Source organism: Chionomys nivalis, chromosome 23, assembly GCF_950005125.1.
Source record: "Chionomys nivalis chromosome 23, mChiNiv1.1, whole genome shotgun sequence".
Classification (NCBI taxonomy): Eukaryota; Metazoa; Chordata; class Mammalia; order Rodentia; family Cricetidae; genus Chionomys; species Chionomys nivalis.
In genome coordinates, this window is record NC_080108.1 from 13029097 (window position 1) to 13053571 (window position 24475).

General features: G+C 50.1%; 2 protein-coding genes and 1 pseudogene across 9 annotated transcripts in view; 2 read left to right on the top strand and 1 right to left on the bottom strand.

The window, feature by feature from the left end:
* The window catches only part of Ap3b2 (adaptor related protein complex 3 subunit beta 2), a 33213-nt gene extending 23456 nt beyond the window's left edge, over positions 1 to 9757 (top strand). The window contains exons 15-26 of the mRNA XM_057756124.1: positions 2034 to 2220; positions 3781 to 3899; positions 4365 to 4473; positions 4875 to 4992; positions 5370 to 5550; positions 5685 to 5745; positions 5973 to 6079; positions 6224 to 6452; positions 6834 to 6918; positions 7166 to 7263; positions 9106 to 9244; positions 9338 to 9757. Coding sequence (XP_057612107.1) covers positions 2034 to 2220; positions 3781 to 3899; positions 4365 to 4473; positions 4875 to 4992; positions 5370 to 5550; positions 5685 to 5745; positions 5973 to 6079; positions 6224 to 6452; positions 6834 to 6918; positions 7166 to 7263; positions 9106 to 9244; positions 9338 to 9488 — 1584 coding nt within the window. The 3' untranslated portion in view covers positions 9489 to 9757. The remainder of the gene's footprint in view (positions 1 to 2033; positions 2221 to 3780; positions 3900 to 4364; positions 4474 to 4874; positions 4993 to 5369; positions 5551 to 5684; positions 5746 to 5972; positions 6080 to 6223; positions 6453 to 6833; positions 6919 to 7165; positions 7264 to 9105; positions 9245 to 9337) is intronic.
* Positions 9758 to 15505: 5748 nt separating this feature from the next.
* Positions 15506 to 24475, top strand: part of Cpeb1 (cytoplasmic polyadenylation element binding protein 1) — an 88515-nt gene continuing 79545 nt past the window's right edge. For 2 of the 8 annotated variants that reach the window (XM_057755934.1, XM_057755935.1), the window contains exon 1: positions 16604 to 16884. In XM_057755934.1, coding sequence (XP_057611917.1) covers positions 16756 to 16884 — 129 coding nt within the window. In that variant the 5' untranslated portion in view covers positions 16604 to 16755. Of the gene's footprint in view, positions 15605 to 16051; positions 16204 to 16586; positions 16885 to 24475 lie in introns of those variants that run through there. The other 6 variants (XM_057755943.1, XM_057755942.1, XM_057755940.1 and 3 more) reach the window with 6 other exon arrangements.
* Positions 21533 to 22148, bottom strand: LOC130865085 (40S ribosomal protein S8-like; annotated as a pseudogene).

Sequence of the window (24475 nt, forward strand, 5' to 3'; positions counted from 1 at the left end):
TATGTATGTATGTATGTATGTATGTATCTTACAGGCACATAAAATGTGTGTGTTTATGCCTGTGTGTGTACATGTATATATGTACGCACACCATATACATGCAGGAGTCCATGGAAGTCAGAAGAGGGCATCACATCCTTTGGAACTTGACTTAGAAATGGTTGTGAGCTAACATGTAGGTGCTGGGAATTGAACCCAGGTCCTCTAGAAAAGCAACCAATGCTCTTAACCTCCAAGTTATTACAGACAGTCTTGCAGTGCATGGGTTTTTACAGATGGACAATCTCGCAGTGCAGCAGTGCATGGGTTATTACAGACGGACAATCTTGCAGTGCGGCAGTGTACAGACCAGCCTCTTATCTTGATTGATGACATGGTATTAGGCCTCTGGACAGATGGACCCAGCCCTTCAGTGTTCTTTCTAGAACGAGACAAGGGAAGGAGATGGTCTGTTACTGGCCACCCGTGAAGCCTATGGGAGAAGATGCTGTCCTAAACCAGAGGGGCAGGGACGGATGTGCCACTGTATCCTAATAGCGTGTTGTCAAGGGTGTCTACCAATTTGGGCTGGTCAGATGGTCGGTGGCGTCCTTTGTGCGTGTTTCTGAGTCCATTGTATTAGGAGACTCTGGGGTGGAATCGGGGACGGTGCTGTACTAGAGGGGCTGAGCTGAATGTGAGGAGGCATCAGAGTCCATGGAGAGCACGGTGTAGGTAAGAGTGGGGACATGGGTGTCCCTAAAGTGCAGCCCTGACTCTGGGCCAGCACCTGGAAATCTCTGCCCGTCTCAGATGTCTACTCGGTGGCCAGCAGGGTTAGCAAACTAGTCATGTCTATGGTTGGATGTGGTATTGCGTCATTACAAATCTTCCGAGTCCCAGAGTCGTTCCTAGGTTCTGTCTTGCTCTTGCCTGCTACCTGCACATATGCTAGTGTTAGCTGTGATCTTGGTGATAGGGAAGAGACACATAGAGATCTGGGTCAAAGGCTTAGGCAGTGACAGGGAGGGGACCTCTGATGCAGACTCAGGTACAATAGCTATGGGCTTCTCAACCTTGAAAAAGCCATTTCCTGATTCTGCTTCTCTGAAGTGAGGTGATCGTACCTACCACTTGGATGGATCGTAGAGATGGCGGAGAGTGGGGAACAGCTGGCACAGTACTTAGCTCCGGGAAGTCCTTCATAAATGATGGTGGCCCCCACTGCCATCACATGAAGGCAGCTTAGACTAGGCCAAGATTGGGATGGTATCTGAGACTTCTGGTTCTCAGATACAGCTGCAGGCCGTGAACTCCATACGACCTCCGCAAACCTCAGGGGCAGAGCCCTTTTGATCTTGTTAGAACCGTCTAGGGGAATGACTGGGATCTCTGAGACCCCCTAGGCTGTTCAGAATTTACTCTGTGTGTTGATAGTTCCTGTGGAAGAACCCGTTTACCTCGCTCCTTATTGTCTCGATTCTTTTTTTTTTTTTAATATTTATTTATTTATTATGTATACAATATTCTGTCTGTGTGTATGTCTGCAGGCCAGTAGAGGGCACCAGACCTCAATCCAGATGGTTGTGAGCCACCATGTGGTTGCCGGGAATTGAACTCAGGACCTTTGGAAGAGCAGGCAATGCTCTTAACTGCTGAGCCATCTCTCCAGCCCTTGTCTCGATTCTTTGAAGTTGGGGGTGGAGCCTGGAAACCACAAGGTGTAGCAAAGTTAGCCTTCCCCTAACCCTGTTGTGCCAGAGGAAAGGGGCTGGCTGGCCTGGATCTCTAGGTACTAGAAATGAGAAGAATAGAACCCAGACCAGGAGGGAGGAGGGAACAACCTCATTTGCTGGTCCAAAGAAGATCATAAGTCAGACCAGAAAGCTGAAATGTAGAGCTGAGAACCAGGGCAGGCTGGGGGGAAAGTTGAGTGATGTACATAAGAGAGAAAGAGACTCTCCCTGGATGTGTTGACTGAACAAAGCTGTCTCCAAGTCTCCTGGGTCCCCACCCTCTGTTGACTGCTGAGTCACCCTCTCTTCTCTCTTCAGACAAAGCTCCTGACCCAGTATGTGCTGAGTCTGGCCAAGTATGACCAGAACTACGATATCCGAGATCGAGCCCGCTTCACCCGACAGCTCATCGTTCCTTCTGAGCAGGGTGGTGCCCTCAGCCGCCATGCCAAGAAACTCTTCCTGGCCCCTAAGCCAGCCCCTGTCTTGGAGTCATCCTTCAAAGGTGGGAGCAGGAGCCAGGGTAACCTCCTGGGAGAGAGGGCAGGAAGTGGCTGGGCCAGGACCCAGGGTCCAGGATTTCACCCAAGGCCACCTAAGGCTGGGCACCACGCTCCTGTGTGCAAAACTGATCTGCTCTTTTCCCCAAAGGCTCCACTACAGCCTTTACAGTTTCTGCCTCACCTGAATGTCTGTTCTCTCTGTCACATGGGACTTCTGCTTTCTCTCCCTTTCTTAGGCCCCTCGTTCACCTCCCTTCTGAGCAGGCTTTGGGCTTGGGATTCTATACTAGGATGTTAAATGCCAAGGACCCAGGAAGGCAGGTAGAACGTGCAAAGGAGAGGCCGTATTATAACAATCCTGAGGATGCCATTGCCAACATGAGTGCAATCACTCGAGGTCAACTCAAGCCCTGGTCTCCAGGCTCCTAGCCTCTGTGACCTGGGAGGGGAGGGGTTGCTTCAGCTGCTTATTAGCCCTAGAAACCCAAGCCAGGGCCTAGCCAGGAAAGATGCTTCCATCGCAGAGCCTGGTTTTCCTGGTACTTCTGCATTTTTTTTTCCTCTCCTGGGGTTCAGGGGTTGATGTAGGAGAGTGATGGAAATCTCCCAGGATGCTGGACAGCCCTGAAACCATCCTCATTCATGTCTTTGTGTTACTGTCCTACACCATCTGTCCGCTGTGAACCTAACTCTCCTCACACTCCATTCTGACTGCTTGTCCCTCCCCACGAACACAGAGGCCCACCAGATCTGTCTCCTCTCCCTCGGCTAGCCTGATCGGCCTCCTCTTCACCTTGACCTCCTGTGTTAGACTTTTCTCTAAGCCTGGCTGTGCCCAGAAGGGGGAGCCACATTCACACTTTGGCTTCCCCATTGATACCTGAGCAGCCAGGCCAGCAGCATCTCTTGATGTGGGAGTGTCTGTATCTATCTGTTGCTTTCATTGGTTAATTAATAAAGAAACTGCTTGGCCTCTGATAGGACAGAAAATTAGGTAGGCTGAGTAGACAGAACAGAATGCTGGGAGAAAGAAGCCGAGTCAGGCAGTCGCCATGATTCTCCCACTCCAGACAGACACAGGTTAAGATCTTTCGTGGTAAGCCAGCTTGTGGTGCTACACAGAATATTAGAAATGGGTTAGATCAATATGTAAGAGCTAGCCAATAAGAGGCTGGAACTAATGGGCCAGGCAGTGTTTAAAAGAATACAGTTTCCATGTAATTACTTCAGGGCATAAGCTAGCCAGGCGGCTGGGAGCTGGGCAGGAACGCAGCCCACCGCAGTTCTTACAACAATCTCTGACCCTGGAGTCTTCTCCCTTAATACCTTGTCCACATTCTCTTTAGTCTCTGTCCTGGACTGACTAGAAAGCTTTTTCTCCCAGCATGTAGGCCTGTGTATAGTCGGGTACAGGAGTCACCAGGGGGTGGAGTCATCTGTTTCCTTGCCCAGGTTGGGAATCCCCCACTAGAATCAGCACCCAGTCCCGCCTAGGAATCACGTACCCCCATATCAAGCACTGTGCACCGCCACAACTGGCCTCATTGTAAACCTGTCTTCAGATCGTGACCATTTCCAGCTGGGCTCTCTGTCCCACCTGCTCAATGCAAAGGCTACAGGCTACCAGGAGCTCCCAGACTGGCCGGAGGAAGCCCCAGACCCGTCCGTGCGCAACGTAGAGGTCAGCAGCTTTGGCATGTGTGTGCATGCATGTATGTGTATGTATGTGTGCGAGTGTGTGAATGTGCGTGCATTCATGTGTGTTGGGTAAGGGACAGCAGCAGGGAGCCCTGGCAGTGCCATCCCAGACCCCCATGCCCTCCCCACATACAGGAAGAAGACCTTTCCCTTATTGAGACCCACGTGGGCCTGTTGGGCGAATACACTGAGGTCCCCTCTGTGTGCCGTGTACCCTCCTCCTCCTCTCTCCCTGTGTGCTATGCCCTAGGCCTTTTTCCTTGGCTGGGTGCCGTCATGGCTGTGAACCATTTACTCCTCTCCATATGGACTGTGCATCTCCATTTTCTCTCTTGGGGTCAGGCCTGATTAGGGAACCAAGAAGAGCTGTGAGGGGTGTGAAGGGTATGAGTTTTCCTTCCCCCTCCTCCAACCCTGAGGAAACGGCCCCTTTTCATGACATCTTCAGGTACCCGAATGGACCAAGTGCTCAAATCGGGAGAAGAGGAAGGAGAAAGAAAAGCCTTTCTACTCTGACTCTGAGGGGGAGTCTGGCCCCACCGAGTCTGCAGACAGCGGTGAGCAGAGGGGTTAGAGCTTCCCGCCATTCAGGACAGACTGTGATGTCTTGCCCATGTGCACTCCCTTGCGGTGGCGCATGCTCTGCCTGTATGTAGACCACGGTCGTGCACTTGCTTATGAGCCACAGCCTGTACGAACCCAAGTGTCCACTCTCAGATGTGTGTGCTGTCCAAATGACATGTGTGGGTCCTTTCGTGTTTTTGAAGCCTCAGTTGGCATCTAGGGTTGGGATGGGTCAGATGGAGTTGAAGTTTCAGTTCTGAGCCTGGAGCTGGGAACCCAAACAACTCCCGTGGACCCAGAAAGGCCTCTGCATACAGTGGGCAGGGCCTTCGTTCTTGGCGGTGGAGGGGGGCTTTGCTTGCAGTGGGGAGGCCCTGACACATTTCCTCCGTAGAGCCGGAATCTGAGAGTGAGCCTGAGAGTAAGAGCAGCAGCGAGAGCGGCTCTGGGGAGTCCAGCAGTGACTCAGATAATGACGAAGAGGACGAAGAGAAAGGAGGGGGCAGCGAGAGGTAAGCAGAGGAGCCTTGGGAGCTAGTCTGGAAAAGAAACATCCGGGTCTCGAGGCAGCCCTGAGCTTCCCGCGAGATGCTTGGGGCCTTCATACCCACTGCTCTGTGGCTGGTGGCTCTGCCTGACTACCAAGGTCTGGGAAGTCTTAAAGACCTCCTGGGAGTGGCCGAGATGTAACTGGGGGCTTGGAATCCAAGATGGCACCAGCTAGGTTAAAGTTTTTATGGGGCCACGTACAAGTAGATACAGGCTTGGCTGGCCCAGGGTTCCCCACTCCCACCTCCACTTTTCAAGAGAATTCATGAAAAGTCCCCTGTTCGGGGAGACGAGGGGGTCCAGGCTGAACCTTAGCCTCACCATTTCTACTCCCCTTTAGTGAACAGAGTGATGAAGAAGGCGAGAAGAAGAAGACGAAGAAGAAGAAGGTGCCAGAGGGGCACAGGGAGGGCTCATCATCAGAGGAGGGCAGCCAGTCCAGCAGCAGTTCCTCGGAGTCCGAGGCAACGTCGGAGTCTGAGGAGGAGCAGGCTGAACCTGCCTCCTGGAGGAAGAAAACAGTGAGAGCATGCTTCCTGCCCCCTGGGCCAGACGTCTTCCCACCATTCAGAACCGACTGTGATATCTCCCACCACGCCAGAGAAGACTAGGGTGCTCCTCTTCCTCAGAGCTCCACCCCCTTTTTCTCTTTCAGCCTCCCAGCAGCAAGAGTGCCCCTGTAGCCAAGGAGATCTCCCTGCTTGACCTAGAGGACTGTGAGTTTGAATGGTAGAAGGCATGGGTGAAGGAAGCCCGGTGTGAGTAGGAGGCATCCTGGAGTCTGGGGTGTCTGTCCTGGGTCATTCTGGTTTCTTGGCTACTGTGTCTCTCGCTGTCCACGGTGCTGAATTTTGCTCCTTGAGCTCTGGGCTCCTTTCAACCCAAGACAACCCTAATTTCCTCGTTCTCATTAACCAGCTTTCTTTCTCCCCTCCCCTCCCAGTTACCCCTCCTAGTGTCCAACCTGTGTCTCCTCCCATGGTTCTATCTACCAGTCTGGCTGCGGACCTGGAGGGCCTGACACTCACAGACTCTGCTCTGGTGCCTTCGGTGAGCTGGGGAAGGACTTAGCTTTATGCTGCATCCTGTGGTCTGGGCCCGCATGCTAGGAGGTGGGAGTGATGGCTGGGATACCCTGGTTGGGACCGGCTATCCTTTACCTTATTTCTGCACTCCCCTCCCCTCCCCCTCCAGCTGCTGAGTCCAGTGCCCAGCATTGGGAGGCAGGAGCTGCTGCACCGGGTAGCCGGAGAGGGGCTGGCCGTGGACTATGCCTTCAGTCGCCAGCCTTTCTCTGGGGACCCCCACATGGTGTCCATACACATCTACTTCTCCAACAACTCTGAGACTCCCATCAAGGGGCTGCATGTGGGCACTCCCAAGCTGCCGGCCGGCATCAGCATCCAAGAATTCTCTGAAATTGGTACAGAGGGCCTTGGGAGGGTAGAGGAAGAGGCCCCTAGCAGATTCAGTCTTTCTGTAGTTGCCGATACTATTTTAGGGTCAAGCCAGGTGCCCTGCTATGGGGAAACAGAGGTGGAATTGAATATGACTTACACCATGGTAGACAAGATGAATAAGAAATAAGCAAGTTCATATTAGGGTGACTAAGCAGCTTTGAGAGTGGGTGAGGGAAAGGTACTTAGGCTTCAAGGGGAAGCCAAGGACAGTCTCCAGAGGCCTAGAAGTCCGGGAATCCAGAAGGCTAGTCTGCTCTGATAGAGAAGAGAGACTGAAGCCGTACTGGGTTCTAGGACAATCATGGCTTTTCCTGTCCCCTCATTGCTTTCCTAACATCACCCAGAGTCCCTGGCACCTGGAGAATCCACCACTGCTGTGATGGGCATTAACTTCTGTGACTCAACCCAGGCAGCCAACTTCCAGTTGTGGTATGTCCCCAACTCATGTGGTAGTGAGACAATGGGATGGAGAGAGTGGAGAGAGGCAGGGTCTGAGAGAACCAGAGCTGGAGAGTGTAGCTGGTGGGCTACTCTTAAGTTCTGTGGGTCTGGCTGCCTTTCCCAGCCCGAGATCTCACCACAATCTTCTGCTGCTATGCTCTGCCTCAAGGTAATGGGAATGAGGGAAGTGGTTGCTGGCTTCATTTCTGCTCCTGCCTCCTTTTGCTTTTCCCAGCACCCAAACCCGACAGTTCTATGTCTCCATTCAGCCGCCTGTTGGGGAGCTGATGGCCCCCGTGTTCATGAGTGAGAATGAGTTCAAGAAGGAGCAGGGTGAGTGCTCCCTGTGGTAGATTGTGCAGACATGTGGGAGGAGCCTCTGCCCTTTAGACAGAGAGGGCCCTGTAGCTTCTGCCTCTCTCAATAGTCTTCACCAAGACTGAGGCATGTGTGAGGCTGGGGAAAGTTTGCACACAGCCCAGGCCCGCATTCTGGTTGGGGTACAGTGTATGCAGAGGTATGGTGGAGAGTGTTGGGAATAATTCTGTTTAGGACATGGAAATCCTATTAGAGGGGAGCACTAAGAACAAAACCGGAGTTGGTATTGTTTGACCTAGTTCCGAGGGGCCCTGAATGCTATGCTAAAGGCTCTTGGTCTAGGATTCCAGAGTGAACAGGGATCCCAGAAGTTACTGCAGGAAGGAGGGGGGAGCTTTCTAGCAGTGGCAAGTCAGGGAAGCAGGAGAAAGGCTCCATCCTCTTCAGAAAGAACAGCCTGGTAACACTCACAGCTATGAGCGGAGAAGCCAGCTGTGGGAAAAGGTAGCCCTACATCAGGGGAGGAGATAAGGGCTTCACACAGCTCTGGCAAATACTATGGGTAGTGATAAGGTCATTGTGATAGACCCGATGAGAGATGCCGAGGCAGGGTCAGAGCCATGGCAGAAGGCATGAAAGGGCTGGGATGGGAGAGACTGGGAAGGGGCAAGCTACAGACAGTAGCCTTGAGATGGAGAGGAGGTGGACCATAGTCTGACTCTAGAATCCCTAGCTCGATATGGAGATGTGCAATGCCCTTTCACCTCGAGCAGGTGGTGAGCGTTTACTGAGATGGATCAGGTTTTGAGAGTCATGTGGTCTCTCTTGTAATAATGTAGCTCTGCTGCTGTTACATGAAACAATCACTTAAATGAATGGGTGTGGCTATGTTTCTAAGAATATTTTATTTAGATATTTGGGAAACTTTTATTTAATTTTCAAGTTTCAAGAAATGCTCAATGCTTAAAAATAAAAAAGCAATACAGCTACAGAACCACAAGCCATTTGGGTAGTGAACTGTATTTGGCTTATAGCCTAAAGATTTGTCAGACCCCTGCTCTGGAAGGAAGAACAAGGCAAGCAAGAGAACAGCCTGGCTGGTTTTGGGGCCAGACCATCTAGAAGCGCATTTGGGGAGGTGTTAGGATGTGATTGAATATATAGATCTGTGCTTAGCAAACACCTGCAGACTGTAGTCACAAGCACAGAGGTGGGAATGGAAGCTGTGAGTGCGGGTGACATCGCCCTGACAGAGGGGGCAGTGGTAGCATGGGGGTGAGGGGTTGTGCAGAATCTTAGGAATTCCTGTCTTCTCCCGGAGAAAGGGGAGGAAGCAAAGAGAGCTGACAAGGCAGGAAGGTGCTAGGGGGTGCCTGTAGGCTGCAATGGCCACAGACTTCCAGATCCGGCATGCCAGTACCCATGCTGAGCTCAGGGAGAGCAGGCTACTAAAGAGGGATAGCACAGTTGCAGTGGCTTGAGGGAGATTTTAGAATCCTCTGTGGAGGACCTTGTCCATGAATAGGGAGAGAGCAGAGCACCACCATGAGGAATGCTCCCCCGTCCAGAAAGTTCTCAGAAACCGGTAGATGCGGGCATGACCAGCACGACGGACAGTGACAGGGTGGTGTTGCTGGCCAAGAATGGAGGGTGTGAGAGAAACAAGGCAAGTGTGTCAGTTTCCTGAACCGAGAGAGTGGGGAAGCTTCACAGGAAGGAGAAAGGCCAAATAGAAGCCTGGTGAGGGTGATTCTGACCTGCAGAGCCTGGGAGAACCTGAGAATATTTCGCTAGCTACTGCAGGTGCTAGCCTGTATCCACCACAGCCTCTGCCCTCATCATGACCTCTACCCCCAGGAAAGCTGACAGGCATGAATGAAATCACGGAAAAGCTCACACTGCCAGACACCTGTCGGAGTGACCACGTGGTGGTGCAGAAAGTGACCGCCACGGCCAACCTGGGCCGTGTTCCTTGTGGGACATCTGATGAGTACAGGTACGAGTGGAGGTGCAGAGGTGGGCTCTGCTGGGGCCTGGCTTGAAGGAGCACCCCAAGCCGCAGGGCACCTCTCCTCTGCTCCCACCTCAGGTTTGCAGGGAGGACACTGACTAGTGGGAGCTTGGTCCTGCTGACTCTGCACGCCCGGCCAGCTGGACCTGCCCAGCTGACTGTCAACAGTGAGAAGATGGTGATCGGCACCATGCTGGTGAAAGATGTGATTCAGGCTCTGACCCAGTGACTCTGCAGCACTGTGACCTCTTTGATCATCACCTGTCCCTCCCTCCCTGTGATGTTTGCTCACAGCTCCCCCCTCTACTCTCCTTCCTCCCTCGCTCCTCCCTCCATCCTATTACCCACCTAGTGTGGGGGCACGGTCTCCCTCCCACCTGTTTCCCACGGGTTCCTTAGTGACTCTGCAGAGGAAGGTAGTAGCTGCTCCTCCAGCAATCCCTTCCCTTGGCTTTCTGTAGGTGTTTATGTAGCAAAAATCTCAATAAAATGTCTTCTCCCTGGGTTGTGGCTCACCTTTCCTTCTAAGGGGTTGGGGGTTGTAGGGGAAGCTGTTCATGGCTCTCGGGGAGACTCTGGTTGATAACTGAGCTGACCATCTCTAGGCAGGAGTGTGTTGGAATCTCTGAGCGAGAGGCATCTAGGAGAGCATGCCAGGCAGAGCTGGAAGGATTCCTCAGTTTCAGCTGGGTGTGGTATCACTGGCCTAGAGTCCCAGCACGTGCAAAGTGGAGGCAGGAAGACCAGACGTTCAGGATTCTCTTTAGCTACGTAACAAATACAAAGCGAGTCTTAACTACATAATCTGTCTCAATTTTTTTTCTTGACCTCTTTTTCTTTATGTGTGTATGTAACTGTATTGCATGTTTGTGGGCACACTGTGGTGTGTGTACACATAATATGAACAAGCGTGTATGTATACATGCATGTGGTATGTCAGGGTCTGAAGTTGATGTCAGTCATCACTCTTGCTCATTCTTCCAACTTACTCATTGAAGCAGGGTCTCTCAGTCACACCAGTTTGCTGATATGCTTAGTGTCCCCAGCCAGCTCGCTCTGGGAATCCTGTCCCCACCTTCCCAGGCTAGAATTACAGGTAGGCTGCTACACACATACAGTATTCACGTGGGGTTTGGGGTCTTTCCACTTGCCTGGAAAACACTTTCACTGTGGAGCCAGCTTCCCAGCCCTCTCCCCATAGCCCTTTTCTACATCTGGGCAGAAGCAGGTTCTCATTAGTGGCTGGCAGTTTGCCTTGGTTTCCCTCATAAGCCCTTTGGGAAGAAGGGACTCATCATATGGGGAATTCCCCAAATATGTAGCAGTTCAAAATAAATCAGTTATATTCGGATAGAAGGTCTGGAGCTTTGATCCCCTCCCAGCTTGTGAGATGACCCGATTGGCCATCTTAGTGGAGGAGAAACAAGATATACGGCCATGCTTCTCAAGAAACCTTTCTTCGGTCTCTTGGGAACCCAGTTCACAAATAGATTCCAAGGCCCCATCTTATTAGCTGAGCAGACAAAGGTGCTTCCAAGCCTAACGACCCTGAGACACCTGGTGGAAGGGGAGGACCAGTTCCTTCATGTCATCCTCTGATTTCCACACCTGTGCTGTGGCACATACGTAAAATAAATGTAGAAAAATATAAATGCAATGCATGAAGCAGTCTTTAACATGAAAAAAAAAAGTCCAGATTCTGAGCAAGCGGTCCTAAGTATCACCCTGCCGTAGAATAGTGAGGATGAGAGCCTCCACACCTGTGATAAGCCCGTTGGCCCTCCCTGATACCTTTCCTGGTGAGGAAGCAGGCTGAGTGAGCAGTGGGGATTCAATCACTGTGTATTCAACCAGGAAGAAATGAATAAGTTTAGGAGGGAGTGCGGACTTAAATGATGTCTTATAGACCTTCTCAGAACTTTATTATTCGAATGGCGCTTATGACCACCCCTCTCTCCCCAGTGGAACTAGAGTGTGCACTGTTCTCACGCTTGGTGTTTACTCTCTTGGGATACTTTCCTCACGGAAAGCTGTGATTGACCGGGTTGTGGAGAATAGCCTTCGGGCACAGATAGCTTGAGATGTTGACGCAAAGCTTCTGGTGCTCTGTGACTGAAGCTCTAGATCCTTGTTGTGTATGCCGGGGCCATGCCACTTAAGTACCCATCTGTTCAGAAGTATGCCAGGGGAAATAGGTGTGGCCCCGTTAGGGAAAGAGAACAAAAGCAGTACCAGGGGACGGCCTACATCTGGCTCTGGGGATTTGCCAGGCACCCTGGCACCAGACAGCAGCTGGAGCTGCTGATTTCAGGAGAGCCTGGAGACTCTGACTTCTGCCCCGCAGGATTTCTGTTTTTATCACTGCTTTGTCTGCGGTGGGACTTGAGTGCTGGACTTAGGCTAATTTTTACTTCCGAATCAGCTTTGATAGAGGTTACAGGAGAATCTGAAAGAAATATCAACACAGACGGATTGAGAAATTGCTCTAGGTAAGGCATGATACACAAGCTTGAGAAAGGACCTGGGTTTGAGTTCCCAGCACCCACATAGAAGTCCAATCCCAGGATCCCAGGGACTCGTTGGTTAGCCAGTCTAAACAAAACAGTGACTGCCTCCAGATGTCAACTTACAGGGTCCATAAGCACACAGCACGCACACACATTTATTGATCTTGGGACATTTTTCTCACAGACCATTTTAATTGACTGGGTTGTGGAGGATAGTCGTTTTTAGCTATCCAAGCTATCTTAGATCTTTGAGGACCTTGGTATGCATTGAAAATATGACTCTAGCCGGGCGATGGTGGTGCACACCTTTAATCCCAGCACTCGGGAGGCAGAGGCAGGCGGATCTCTGTGAGTTCGAGACCAGCCTGGCCTACAGAGCTAGTTCCAGGACAGGCTCCAAAGCCACAGAGAAACCCTGTCTCGAAAAAAAAAAAAAAAAGAAAATATGACTCTATAGCTCATCTTTTCTAGTTTTAAATATTTTTCATGAGTTTAAGTTCCAGTGTCGTCAAATTTTTCATCTTTATATTTTATTTTTATTTTTAACTTACAGAATTTTTCCACAGGCTGATAGCATAGACTTATAATCCTAGCACTTGGGAGGAAGAGAATTTCAGTTCAAGACCGTCCTTGGCTATAAGTCTCAACAAATCAAAGCAACAAATTAAAGATATCATCTATATTCTTTAAAATTCCAAAACAGCTTTTCACATTTATATATTTAGCCTATTTAAAATTTACATTTATGTATAATAAAAAAGTGGGGCTGATCCACTATCTTTTTTAAAAATATTACTGTGTATGTGTGCGCACATGCACACACACAAGGTACAAGTGGAGATCAGAGGACAACTTCGCGTAGCTTGCTCTCTCCTTCCACTTTTACAAGGAATGTGGGAATTGAGCTCAGGTCAATAGGCTTTTGATGAGTAATTGACACACTAATCTGTTTTTTCTTACCAAGAACAACAACAAAACCCTAGTGTTTCTTCAATAAAGAAAGAGATCGATGAAACTTGAACTTGAATGAGACTTCATGTCTATCTTTCCTTGTGGTCTTGATTTCCTAAATGATTTTTCTCTTCTGATCTCTTGCAACTAGGACATCCCTTTCTCCCAGTAACCTCCTTTCTGCCTGCTGTGCCCTGTGCTTTTTTTATATGGAGCATATAAAAAACTATAGTCTCTCCTGCTCCCTACCACATGCAATTGAGAACTGGAAACAGCCAATCAGACACTTTAAAGCTAACTGCAGAGACAGTGCCAGGCATAGCTGGCCTCAAAGGATGTTTGTTGACTGGGACAGTGGATAATTCTCTCGTTGTCTGCTCCTGCCTCACACATCTGCCAGTGACCAGCTGTGCTGACTTGACCAAGTCATTTAATGTCTCTGCCCTTGTCATCTTCCACACTCTGCGTGGTATATAATGGATGCCTTCTAGTCAGGACTGTGCTTCCTGTAGAACCTGTAGGCCTAGCCAAGGATGCACCCTACTCCCCAACCTCATCCTGGGAGCAACAACTCTCCTGAGAACCCTCTACTTCTTCCCTTACGTCATCGGTGGGCTCTTATATGTCACATGGAAGTGCACACATAAAGATGCTGGGAGTAGCCTGGGCATTGGTGATGCATGCTGATCATCACAGCACTCAGGAGGCTGAGGCGGGAGGATCAGACTTGGTTCAAGGCCAGTGTGTGCTGCATGCATATTGAAAGCCTGTTTGAGAAACAGGGTGGGAGGGGGCAAAATGGCTCACCAGGTAAAGTAAAGGCATTTGCCACCAATCTTGAGGAGCTGAGCTCAAGCCCCATGACCCACACAGTGGAAGGAGAGAACTGACTCCTTCAAGTTGTCTTCTTACTTCCATGTGTGTCCATATATACAAATAAATAACAAATGTAAAAAGGGGACCAGGCTGGAGATGCTACAAGTTTAAATAAAACTTCATCATCATCAAGAAAAAATATCACCAGGCTATGAAAATGGAAAACTACAGCTTGAGTTCTTGCTTTTCTCCTGTTGGCAAGGGGTCCTTGAGCGAGTAACCGAGTTACCTGCTTTTGTGGTGTGCTGGGGATTGATCCTGGAGTCTGGTGGGTGCTACACAAGCACCCCGATTGGTTATACTCCCAAATCTACTCTACAGTCTGGGGTGTGGGTGGTGGGGTGGGGGCACAGGTTCATTAAGTTGTCCAGGCAGGCTTTAAATGTGCAATCCTCCTGCCTTAGTCTCCCAAAAAGCTGAAGCCAAGCACAGGTTACTTCTCTAAACACATCTTGTCACCTACAAAATGAGTTAGCAGAAGTGAAGCTCTCAGGCGTGTGCTAAGCACATGGTTGAGTGTCCAGAAAAGACTCTGTTCTTACCACTTCGACAAAGTTTAAGGAGGGTTACTGATAGCAGAAATTCACGTTCAAAGTTATTTTCTTATATGCTGGGAGCTTGGAAGTTTATTAGAATTTTTTTTTTTTTTTTTACCATATACTCATTTCCATAGGCCCTTAGGTTCCATTTCAAGTCTCAGATTCTTGTCTTGCTTGACTTGGGGCCAAGGAGGGCTGTATATAAAGGATCACAAGTTGACAGTCCCTAAGATACATGATGACCTTGGATTTAAAAATTCCTGAGATATTTTTGACATATTTGGTACATATCAGCTATCCACATTCCTTCTTCTGACTTATTTATTTTTGAGGCAGACTTTCTTCAGACTGTAGTTCTTAGCTGCCCTCCAATGCAAGGCAGTCCTCCTGTTTCATCATTGATAGTATTGAGATTACAGGCCTACGCCACCATGGCTGGCTGACCATACACCTCATACACCCTCATGTACAGTCCCCTATGCCACAGACATCTGAGTGTGACTGTCTCAGGAGAGAGAGAGAAGGCAGACAAGAAACAGAAGGTTTGGAGTAGCAGGTCTATGCTGCTTGCTGGCCATGATGGGACATGGGGGTGAGCTGTTCTTAGGGGTATGGGTTCTCCTACAGTCGTCACCCTTTCTGCTTAGGACATCCGCAACCCTTGGGAGAGTCCCAAGATGGAGACTAGCCAGCCCTGACTGTCACTGAGCTCTCTCCAGATTTCAACTCCAGCATCTGCCCTCTTCCTCCCCTTCTCCTCAGAACACCAAACTAGACTAGGGCCACGGGCTTCCTTTCCCAGCACGCTGGGCAGAAGCCTACAGTAGCTGCCTCACGAACCTGCCAGCAGCTGGCAGCGGCTTCTTCCCCACCTGTCAGGAGGAACCTAATAGTATACCATCCGAGACAATTAGAAATATTCGGTAAACTCTGGTCCCTTTCTTACCCACCCCAGTGCCTAATTTCCAACCTCTAAGCCTCCAGCAACCTCTGAAAAGAGACGTGGCAACTTCCGAGCTCCGTTCACTGTTCTTCCCGAGTTTCCAGCTGGCTGCAGAATAAAAGCCCTTGTAAACTGGGCTCGGGCTTCCCTCCTGTGGTATCAACACGCATTAGCCGGGTCCTAGTCAGCTTGGGCCGCTCGGTCCTCCCTCTCCGCCTTCCCTGGTCTCCAGCCCGGAATGCCATCTCCGCCTCTGCGCTCGCTTGGGCTTCCGGTCCAGCTGGCCCGTGACGCCTTTCTAAACAACAGCCCGGCTCACCCTCAGCTCCTGGCCCGAATTTTTCCCAGTCAAGCGTCCCGGCCTGTCCGGCGGGAGCGTCGGAAGCGGTTTCCCCCGGGGGATTGCAATCCGAAGAGGAGCACGGCTGTCTTTGGAACTTTCCGGAATCCCCTGACGCCTGCGCTCCCCGGTCCAGCTCGCTGGCGACGCGGCGACAGCCGGTCTGAAGTGAGGGCGTGTCTGCTGCAGGTGGGGGGTGGAAGTGCGTGTGTGAGTGGGGGAACCGGGTTCGTGCACCGGGGCTCCCACCCGAGAGGTCACTTAGAAAAGGAGGGGCGTGGCTCTCCGGTGTTCAGGAGGCCGCGCGTCACCTCCGCAGCTGCGGAGGCTTGGGAACCTGGAAGGGGAAACTGAGGCCGGCGGGAGCGGCGCGCTCAGGGCCCCGAATCTCCGGACTCCCCGCGGGTAGAGGTGGCCCCCGGCGGCTCGAGCCTCCGAACTCACCCCCGCCTGGGTCGTCTCTCTCCGTCTCTGTCTTCCACCCCCCCCTCCATCCCCGCCCCCCCCTCAGGCCCAGGGTGGGCGGCGGAGCGCGGGTCCGGACGGCTGGAGGGAGCGCAGGGGGCGGGGGCGGGGGCGGGGGCGAGGCCGGGCGGGGCCGGCACAGGTGCTCCTCGTCAGGCCAGCGCGGCGGCGGAGCTTTATAAAGCCGCCCGCCGGGGCGCGGAGTCGCGCACCGCTCACTGCAAAAATAGTGCCCACGTGTGTGCGCGTCCCGCGCCGCCCAGACCCGCCCGCCCGCCAGTCAGTCCCTCAGGGCCACGCCGGACCCCATGGCGTTCTCTCTGGTAAGAGCCGCCCGGGCGGGGCGGGGCGGGGCCGGGCGGGGCCGCTGTCCCCTGCGGCCTCGGCTAACGGTCCGCGCGCTGTCTTGCCGCCCCACGCCCCCCCTCCACCGCCGCCCCGGGCGAGCGTCCCACGGGCAGGGCGCCGGTCACATGCCCACGGTCGTGGGCCTCGTGGAGCGGTGTGGGGCGGCGGGGGGGGGGCAGGGAGCTTTCCTCGTGACTCAGGCCTTTGGGCTTAAAGGCGCCGCGGCCCTCCGGGGGCGGCCGCCGGGGCCTCCGGAGCTGCGTTTGCAGACTCCCGGGGAGGGGGGGGCTCGAACGCCTGTCCGGACGGGAGCGGGCCGCGCGGAGGGGAGCCCCGGCGTCCGCCACACTGCCTCCCGCCGCTGCCGTCGCACGTGAGGGCCGGCGGCGCGCGTCTCTCTCGAGAGTCGCCTCGGCGTCCCGCGGGAGGCAGGGGCGGGCGGCGGTGGCCGCCAATGTGGGGAGCGGCGGAGACCCCTTCCGGCTGGGACGGCGCTGGGGGCCCCGCGCCACGACGGCACCGCCGCCATGGCTCCTCTGAAGCCGAGGACTCGGGCCCCTCGTGTGGGCCGCGCGCTTTCCCAGCCCGGGGAAGTCACGTGGCTTCACACGTTCGCCTGCTTCTGGAGCCCGAGCCCCGAGGGTGGCGCGGGCCAGGTGAGGTCGCGCGCGCGTGCGCGAGCCGGCTTCGAGGGCTCGCCCCGGGAACCTGCAGGGTGTTGGGGGTCTGGGCCCGGAGTTGGTGTTGGGGTGGGGGAGAAGCCGAGCAGCCCGCGAGGGGGCGCGGGTGTGCAGTCTGTGCCTCGTCCTACTTCTCGGCGACCCGCTACCCTCACTTGCCCTCATGTGGCGTCGCGGGTGTCTCCCGGCTTTTCCCGGGCAGCAAGGCCAGGTGCCCGCACTCGGGGGTGTCGAGGTGGAAATGGGTTCGCGTGGCCCCCAGCGCTGGCCTCGGGTTGTGTGTGTGGGGGAGGACAGGCCGCTTCGCTCGGGCCTAGACGGCCACGGGGGGGGGGGGCGCACACCTGGCCGAGGACCCCTGAGGCGAGGGGACCCAGCCTGGAAAGTGACTTTGGTGGGCGCTCTCCGTGGGTGGCTCTGCGGTTCCACTCGCTCCCCAGCAAGGCCACAGCTCTGCAAGTGGCTCTCAACACGAGGGAGCTTGCAGCACCTGGGCTCCAGGGGACCGTGCAGCCTCGTGGGTCCGCGCCCTGGCCGCTCGTGGCCTTGGCGCCTGGCAGGCTGTACCCTGCTGGACTCGGCCCTCAGACAGCGGTGAGCGCGTTGCAAAAAGTCGGCATAGCCTTGGGCTGCCTGTCTCTGCCTCCCCACCCCCCACCGCGGCCTCCAGGCTCGACTCTGCTCAACGCCTTTCTCTGACAACTGCTTCCTTTGGTCTCCCTGGCTACCGCGCTGCCGCCCCACTCTCTTCTGGCACCTGGGGAAACTGCTGGTCTGCGTCATTTGCTGGGGCCACGGCAAGTGGGTCGCGTTTAGTGCTCTGGAGAGGCATGCGTGGACCGGCTCCCTCCAGGGGCTTGGCCCTCGCGTGCCAGCGCAGACTCTGCTTGAGGAAGAGTTTTCACTATCACGCTCCGGGTCTGTGTGAGTGTAGGGATATACTATGTTTGTTAGAAGAAAGAAGGCAAAACAAAACCTCAGAAATACAAGCTGGTGATCGTTTACCCGCTATGCAGAAAGGGGTGGACCGCTGACTTCTGCTGCGCATTGGGTCCCTTAAGGACTGTAGTGTTCAGAATCCCCACTTACCCTTCCTCTTAATAACTTGCCTGGGATTCACAGGGCATTTTCTGTGTCTTTTACCATGGCCCGCCCACCCCGCAGTTCGCAGTTATCTAAATTTGAATCATTTGGCGCTGCATGCTGTGTATAGAAAGTTGACAACTGTAGACGTAAGTCTGTCTTGTATAAAAACACTTGCCACCCCCCTCCAGAGATGGTTCTGCAGACAGCTTCCTGGCAGAGGCTCCCCAGCGTGGAAGGGAGGCTGTGTCAGCCTGTGTAGCAGACAAGAGTGAGAGAGCTGACGCAGGCAGTTAACAATTATGGGGACATTTGGAGGTAGGAATGGCCCCGGAGTCCCTTCAGTACAGGCAACTGCACTGCTGTCCCGTATAAGCGTTCAAGACGCAGAGGACGAGGATGAAGTTGTACGATTGTGTGAGACCAAACTTGTTAATGAGGAGCTCTTGGTAGTGGATGCCCTCAGTATTTGCATTAGGCACAGTCGACTCGTTTTTAAAAATCCTTAAATGGGTTATAAACCCCAATTATTTACCAAGGTAAAATGAGTTGAAGAGGAGGAGGGGAAGAGTAGTACCCATTGACCTGTAGTGTATGTGCATGTGCCTCTCTAAAGGAGACAGCCAACACTGAGAAATAGAACTGCACACTCGTGGTTGGTGGACCTTTGACTCCCCCCCCATGATTCCCTGGCTTTTATGTGCAGCAATAAAAAAAAAAAACAGTTTGAACCAAATACAACATCTTTAATGTTGGATTTACCTGAGGACTGGTTTGGAGTAAGTTCTATATAGAGTTCCTTGTTTTGCAGTTGAGGCTCAAATATCAGCTCACAAAGTTACTAAGTGATGAATTGAGATCCTGGATATTTTTGTTTTATCCCATCCAGTTACATGTGTGCCCTGGCATGTCAAGAATCAAAATGTTATTGGTGATGGATGATGTAGTCTGTGTGCTTGTCCTGTTTTTCCATCGTGAACCCTAACTAGTGGTAGGAGTCTCCTGTTGCTGTAGACGTCAGTGTAGGTCTTCTGAGCATTAGTGCCTGGAAGGAATGTGCTGTGTCTACCATTCCATGATGTGTGTCAGAGCAGTTAGTCCTCGGCCAGAGGTCTAGAGAAAGGCTCCTCTCACTGTGGGGGTGAACCTCCCAACATTCTATAAAAAAGACTTTCATTTTCAACATAGATAAAATTTCAATAATTTTTCATCAGACAAGGCAGATTTGAAATTATATAATTGGTTTTTTAATTTTTATTGTATTTTTAGCAAGTGTGTGTGTAGTTGTGTGCACGTGTGAAAAAATCAGAAAACGGCTTTCAGGAGTCAGTTCTGTACTTTCAGTACAGGGTCCTAAGGCTCAGACGCAAGTGTTTTTACCTGCTGCGACATCTTGCCAGCCCTGAAATTTTATGTAATTGACTGATAAAAGTAGAGTGATTATTAGTTTCACCTTTCCTGTCTTAATTAAAACTTCTCTAGTGGGGCCTCTTAGATTTCCAAGAAGTTAGTAAGACAAATTTTTTGGTTTTTCGAGGCAGGGTTTCTCTGTGGCTTTGGAGCCTGTCCTGGAACTAGCTCTTGTAGACCAGGCTGGTCTCGAACTCACAGAGATCCGCTTGCCTCTGCCTCCTGAGTGCTGGGATTAAAGGCATGCGCCACCATAGCCCGGCTCAGTAAGACAAAATTTTGTGCCGTTCTCTCTCCCCTCTCTCCATCCCTTATCATCCCCCCCCTCCCTTCAGTCTCTTTGCTCTTTTTCTCCTTTCTGTTCCCTCTCTGCAGGGTCTCCTTTTGTGGCTTTGGCTGACTTTGAAGTCCCAGTCCACCTAAGGCAGCCTCCTCCTGAGTAATAAAGCTGAGTTTTTGTGGGCTGGGTTTTATAATGTTGGTGTTGGTGGGTTTGGTGTTTGATTTTTATTTGTGTGTGCGTGTATGTCTCTCTTAGAGACCTCTTTGTTGTCTAGGTTCTCTAGAGTTATGGATTGTAGGCTGGTTTTTCTTTGCTTTATGTCTAAAAGCCCCTTATGAGTGAGTGCATACTATATTTGTCTTTTTAGGTCTAGCCTACTTCACTAAATATGTTTGTTTCTAGATCCATCCATTTAAGGCTTAGACTCTTAATATTAGCATTCTATCTAGTCATGCTAGTAGGGGTTGGAAGGGTCTAGAAGGAACATTTATTTCTGTATCTTGACCTTAAGGCTTTAAAGCAGGAGTGGGTATATTCAAAGCCTTTGGCAATTGGCGTTTTTACGTGAGAACACACACTCTAATACAAACAAGGCAGCTTCCTTACCTATGCTTGGAAGGTTTTAGTAAAGATAGGAACCTCAAGATATTGCCTGACTTTAGCCTCTCTAGCATCCTTTATCAGCCAAGAAATCAAGTCTGAGTTCAATATTGGCAGATTGGGAAATAGAGAGCAGTAGGTGAGTCTTGGGCACCTACACGAAGTTCTTTCTTTGCTAGTGCCTATTTAAGTGCTTAAGTGTTGTGTGTGTAAGCTTCATTCACTGGTATGAGGTCCCTTAGGTAATTGACCTAAAATTATACCCATTTAAAGAGCAAATTAGTGAATTTGTAATTCTTGTTAAAGTTGGGTGGGAATGTATAACCAACGCTGGTATTAATGTTTAGATTTCTGTCTTCAGTAGCTAGTGGTGAAGGCAATAAAAGACTCAGGATCAAGTAACAAATTATTTTTCTGCTTTGGAAGAACTGTGCTAATCTTGTCTCTAAATCTGCTTTTCCTAATCTAAACTGAACTGATTTTGTAGAATTTGCCCTAAAGCTCCTGGGATAAATGAGAAGTGGAGTTGACATAGACTTGGGGGTGATGCAGTTATATAAATAATGGGGCTTTTATCTATTCTTGATTTAAAACCAAGAAGTACTGATTGTACCGTTTCAATGTTCATTAAGTCCTTGGTTGCTACTAACTCCACTGCCTTTGCTCCCCACATTGCAGCATTGGAAATGCCCTTTACTTCCCCCAGCCGTTGTTTGCAATCTGTTTCAGCTAAAAGCTGCTTATGGAAGAGTCTCATCTTCTGAAGCACAGATCTCAAAGTGCTGCAAGTTTTTATGTTGAAGACAGGACCACCAAGTGTTGGGCATTTCTTGATCGCAGTACACAGACTGAAAAGATTGACCCAAATAAGTGTGTTATTTCATATTGTTTTTTATATTTACTGTGTTGTGTGTGTATGTGGTAGTTGGAGGACAACTTGGAGGAATCAGTTCTCTCTTTATACCATGTAGGTTCCAGGTTTTGAACATAGGTCTCAGACTTGGTGACAAGCGTCTTTAACCATTGAGTCCTCTCACATTTTTATAGGACGGTATTTGACTTTTCATGAGAAGTTGGTACTCACACTCAATTTTAGAAATGACAGTATAGATGTAATTTCCAATTTTTGATGTTTCAGGGATTTCAACAGACTCTTGTTGGGGATTATGTTACTGCCTTAATGATCAATATGTTTTGTTTTTTTAATACAGAACAATAAATACCTTTATTACATGAACTAGGAATGTTTTATTTGCCTTTCTGGGCTTTGATCTTCCCCAGGTAGAACTCCAGCTCCTTGCCTTCCAGCACATAGCCATTTGCTCTGCCACATTGGCCTGTTTTTGAGGCAATACAGGTGAGAAGCTTGTCCTCCTAGAACTGCTTCCCCAGAAGACTGTTGATTTTGGTGTTCTTTTTCCTTTCATCATATTTCTTTTGAATTTTCTTTGATTGTATTTTGTTTAATATTTTTTCCTCCTCAGGAGTAAGCTTGGCCCCCTTCTTGCGGCCCAGGGGAAGTGCATAGTGTGACTTGGACCACTGCCAGTACGGTGTGCGGTCAGTAAGCACAGTGCAGTTCTTTACCAGGGTCTTGGCGTGGGCCAGCTCATCATTGGATGCACTGTAGACAACATCCTTTGTTTTGTGAGTACAACACTCATAACCCCAGGAATAGTTCCCCACATCCAACTTTAGGGCACAGCACTTCTTACTGCCTCCTGCCACTCGGACTGTATATGACGAGGGCCAGTCTTAGTGTTGGCAGCAGGCCGTCCCAGCTCATACTTGCGCTTCTTGTGGTAGGGCTTTCTCTTACCCTGGTCCTGCAGCGCTTGTGCCATTTGTCCCAAGAGATGCCCATCGCTTGGTCTGCTATCATATGTTTTTAAGTGAGGGTGAGAGTGTTCCTGTTCCTGACTGGATAGTTTAGGTAAGCACTTGGGTACGGGCTACCTCTGAATTAACTTTACTTCTTTAAGTATTTCCTAATGGGTTGAGTGACTCTTTTTGAAAAGATGTGCTTATTTTTTTTGTTTTTGCCTGAGTGTACATATGTTCACCATGTGTGTATCCACTGATGGTTGTGAGTTCCTGAGGTGAGTATCAGGAGCTGAATCCAGGTCCTCTGCAAGAACAGCAAATGCTCCTGAGTTGTGTCTAGCCCTGAGTAGCTGTTAGAATGTAGTAAGTCAACATTCCGTTTATATTTTTAAAGCATTACCTTGAGGTAACTGGAGACTCCCCAGAATGTTAGGTCTAAAGATTGATTTGAGTGCTAAAAATGGGTTCACTGTTATTTTGGGAGTAACTTGAATAATAGTGTTACTGGTCTCGCTATTCTTTCCCAGCATGATGTGCTGGTGTGGTACCATCTGAATGGATACACAGCTGCCTACAGTCTGCTGTGATAAGGTTGTGAAAATAACCGTCTTCTACCTTGGTGAGCAGATATGTGTATGTGTGCATGGAGAGGTTGTGTCTCTTGACACAGCACTTTTAGTTTGTACTCTTGAGTTTGGGCTCTGATACCATCTATCTTCTGAGTTGGCCCTTTCACCTGAGTCTTTATTATGATTGTTTATTATTAATTAATGCTATAATCATGAAAGTGTCTCAAAGCTCAAAACATGTTGGAAAACCTGTAGCCTGTCTTTCAGGTATAATTTGGAGTTGACACCAAGTCCAGCTTATAATTTCTTATTCTTTTAATGAACAAAAGGGAAAAATCTTAGAATGAAAATGATTGTTTTTCATTTAATTTAGCAGTTGGTCATATAGCTAGAACCAAAGCTCATTTATTTAGGCTTAATGTTTATTCTAGAATTGTTATACCTTGACCTTCTGCTATGTTGGTTTTATTTTTACTTAAAAATTCTGTTTAATTCCAAAGGTTGAAGCTTCCTTTTTTTTTTTTCCTGATCCATTTGGTTTCAGCATTTACATGCTTTTTTTTCTTTCCATTTTGGTGCTGTATTCCCTGTGGTTCAGCTTGTTGGCTCGTTCCTGTCCCTCTGTTTAGGGGCCAATTTCCATAGGTGTACCCATTTGTCTGTGTGACCCAGTTTTAGGCTGTTTTTACTGCTGTTTATTCTCAAGATTTAGGCCTTGGTCTATCTGATACATGTTAAATGTTAACAGGCTGTGTGTGTTCAGCCACTTTCCATACTATTTTACAGCAGGTTTCACTGAACCTGGACTCACCAGTTCAGCTAGGCTAGTTGACTAAGAGCTGCAGGGATCCAACTGTCTGGACCTCTTCTGTGATTACAGAAATAGGCTTTCGTGCCCAGTTTTTAATGTGGGTGTTGAGGATTTGAACCCAGGTCCTCATGCTTGTATAGCAAGCAGATTACCAACTGAGTCTTCTCTCCAACTCCAGGTTTCCGAGTCTAAAACAGAATTAGCTTATTCCCTTTGCTCTTCTAGTAGATCTAATTTAATTCTATTCCTTTACCCAATTAGTCTACGTTTTTTCAACTAAATTTGAGACTATAGCAACATAGAGTTCTCAATGTTCCTAAATGCTGCAACCCTTTAATACAGTTTCTCATGGTGTGGTGACCCGAACCATAACGTTATTTTTGTTGCTCTCCTATAACTCTAATTTTGCTACTGTTATGAATCATAATGTAAATATCAGATATTTCTGATGGTCCTAGGTGACCCCTGTGAAACAGCCAAGAACTGTTTGCCTGTTCTTGTTTCCTATCACATGAGGCTTGTCACAGAAGGATGCTAGGGAAGTAAAGTTTATGAAAAGATGGAAACTCGCCTTTGGAACTTTTAGTTTCTAGAAGCCTTGATATAACTGTTTCCTTTGTGTTTCGTGTGAACCTTATATGCTTCCTCTCTGTCTGCATTACCTCTCATGAGTGTTTCAGCTGTTGTCAGCGCCCTACCTCTTAGTTTTGATGCTCTGTCCTGCTAGTGTTACTCTAGCGTCCTAGACATAGCTCTCTGGTCCTTAGTAGGATGTGCTGGATGAGAGTGTTTCCACGAATCCTTTCTGTCTTCACCTTCTCGAGAGAAAGAGTTTAGTCATATCCCTTCCTCTCCTCACTGTCAAAACGCTTAGAAACTCAGTCATTTTAGAATTTGGAGTTTTTAAATTTGGATTAGAAACAATTGCAGCCTGGTAGTAGTGGCATAGGCCTTTTAATCCCAGTACTTAGGAGGTAGAGACAGGTG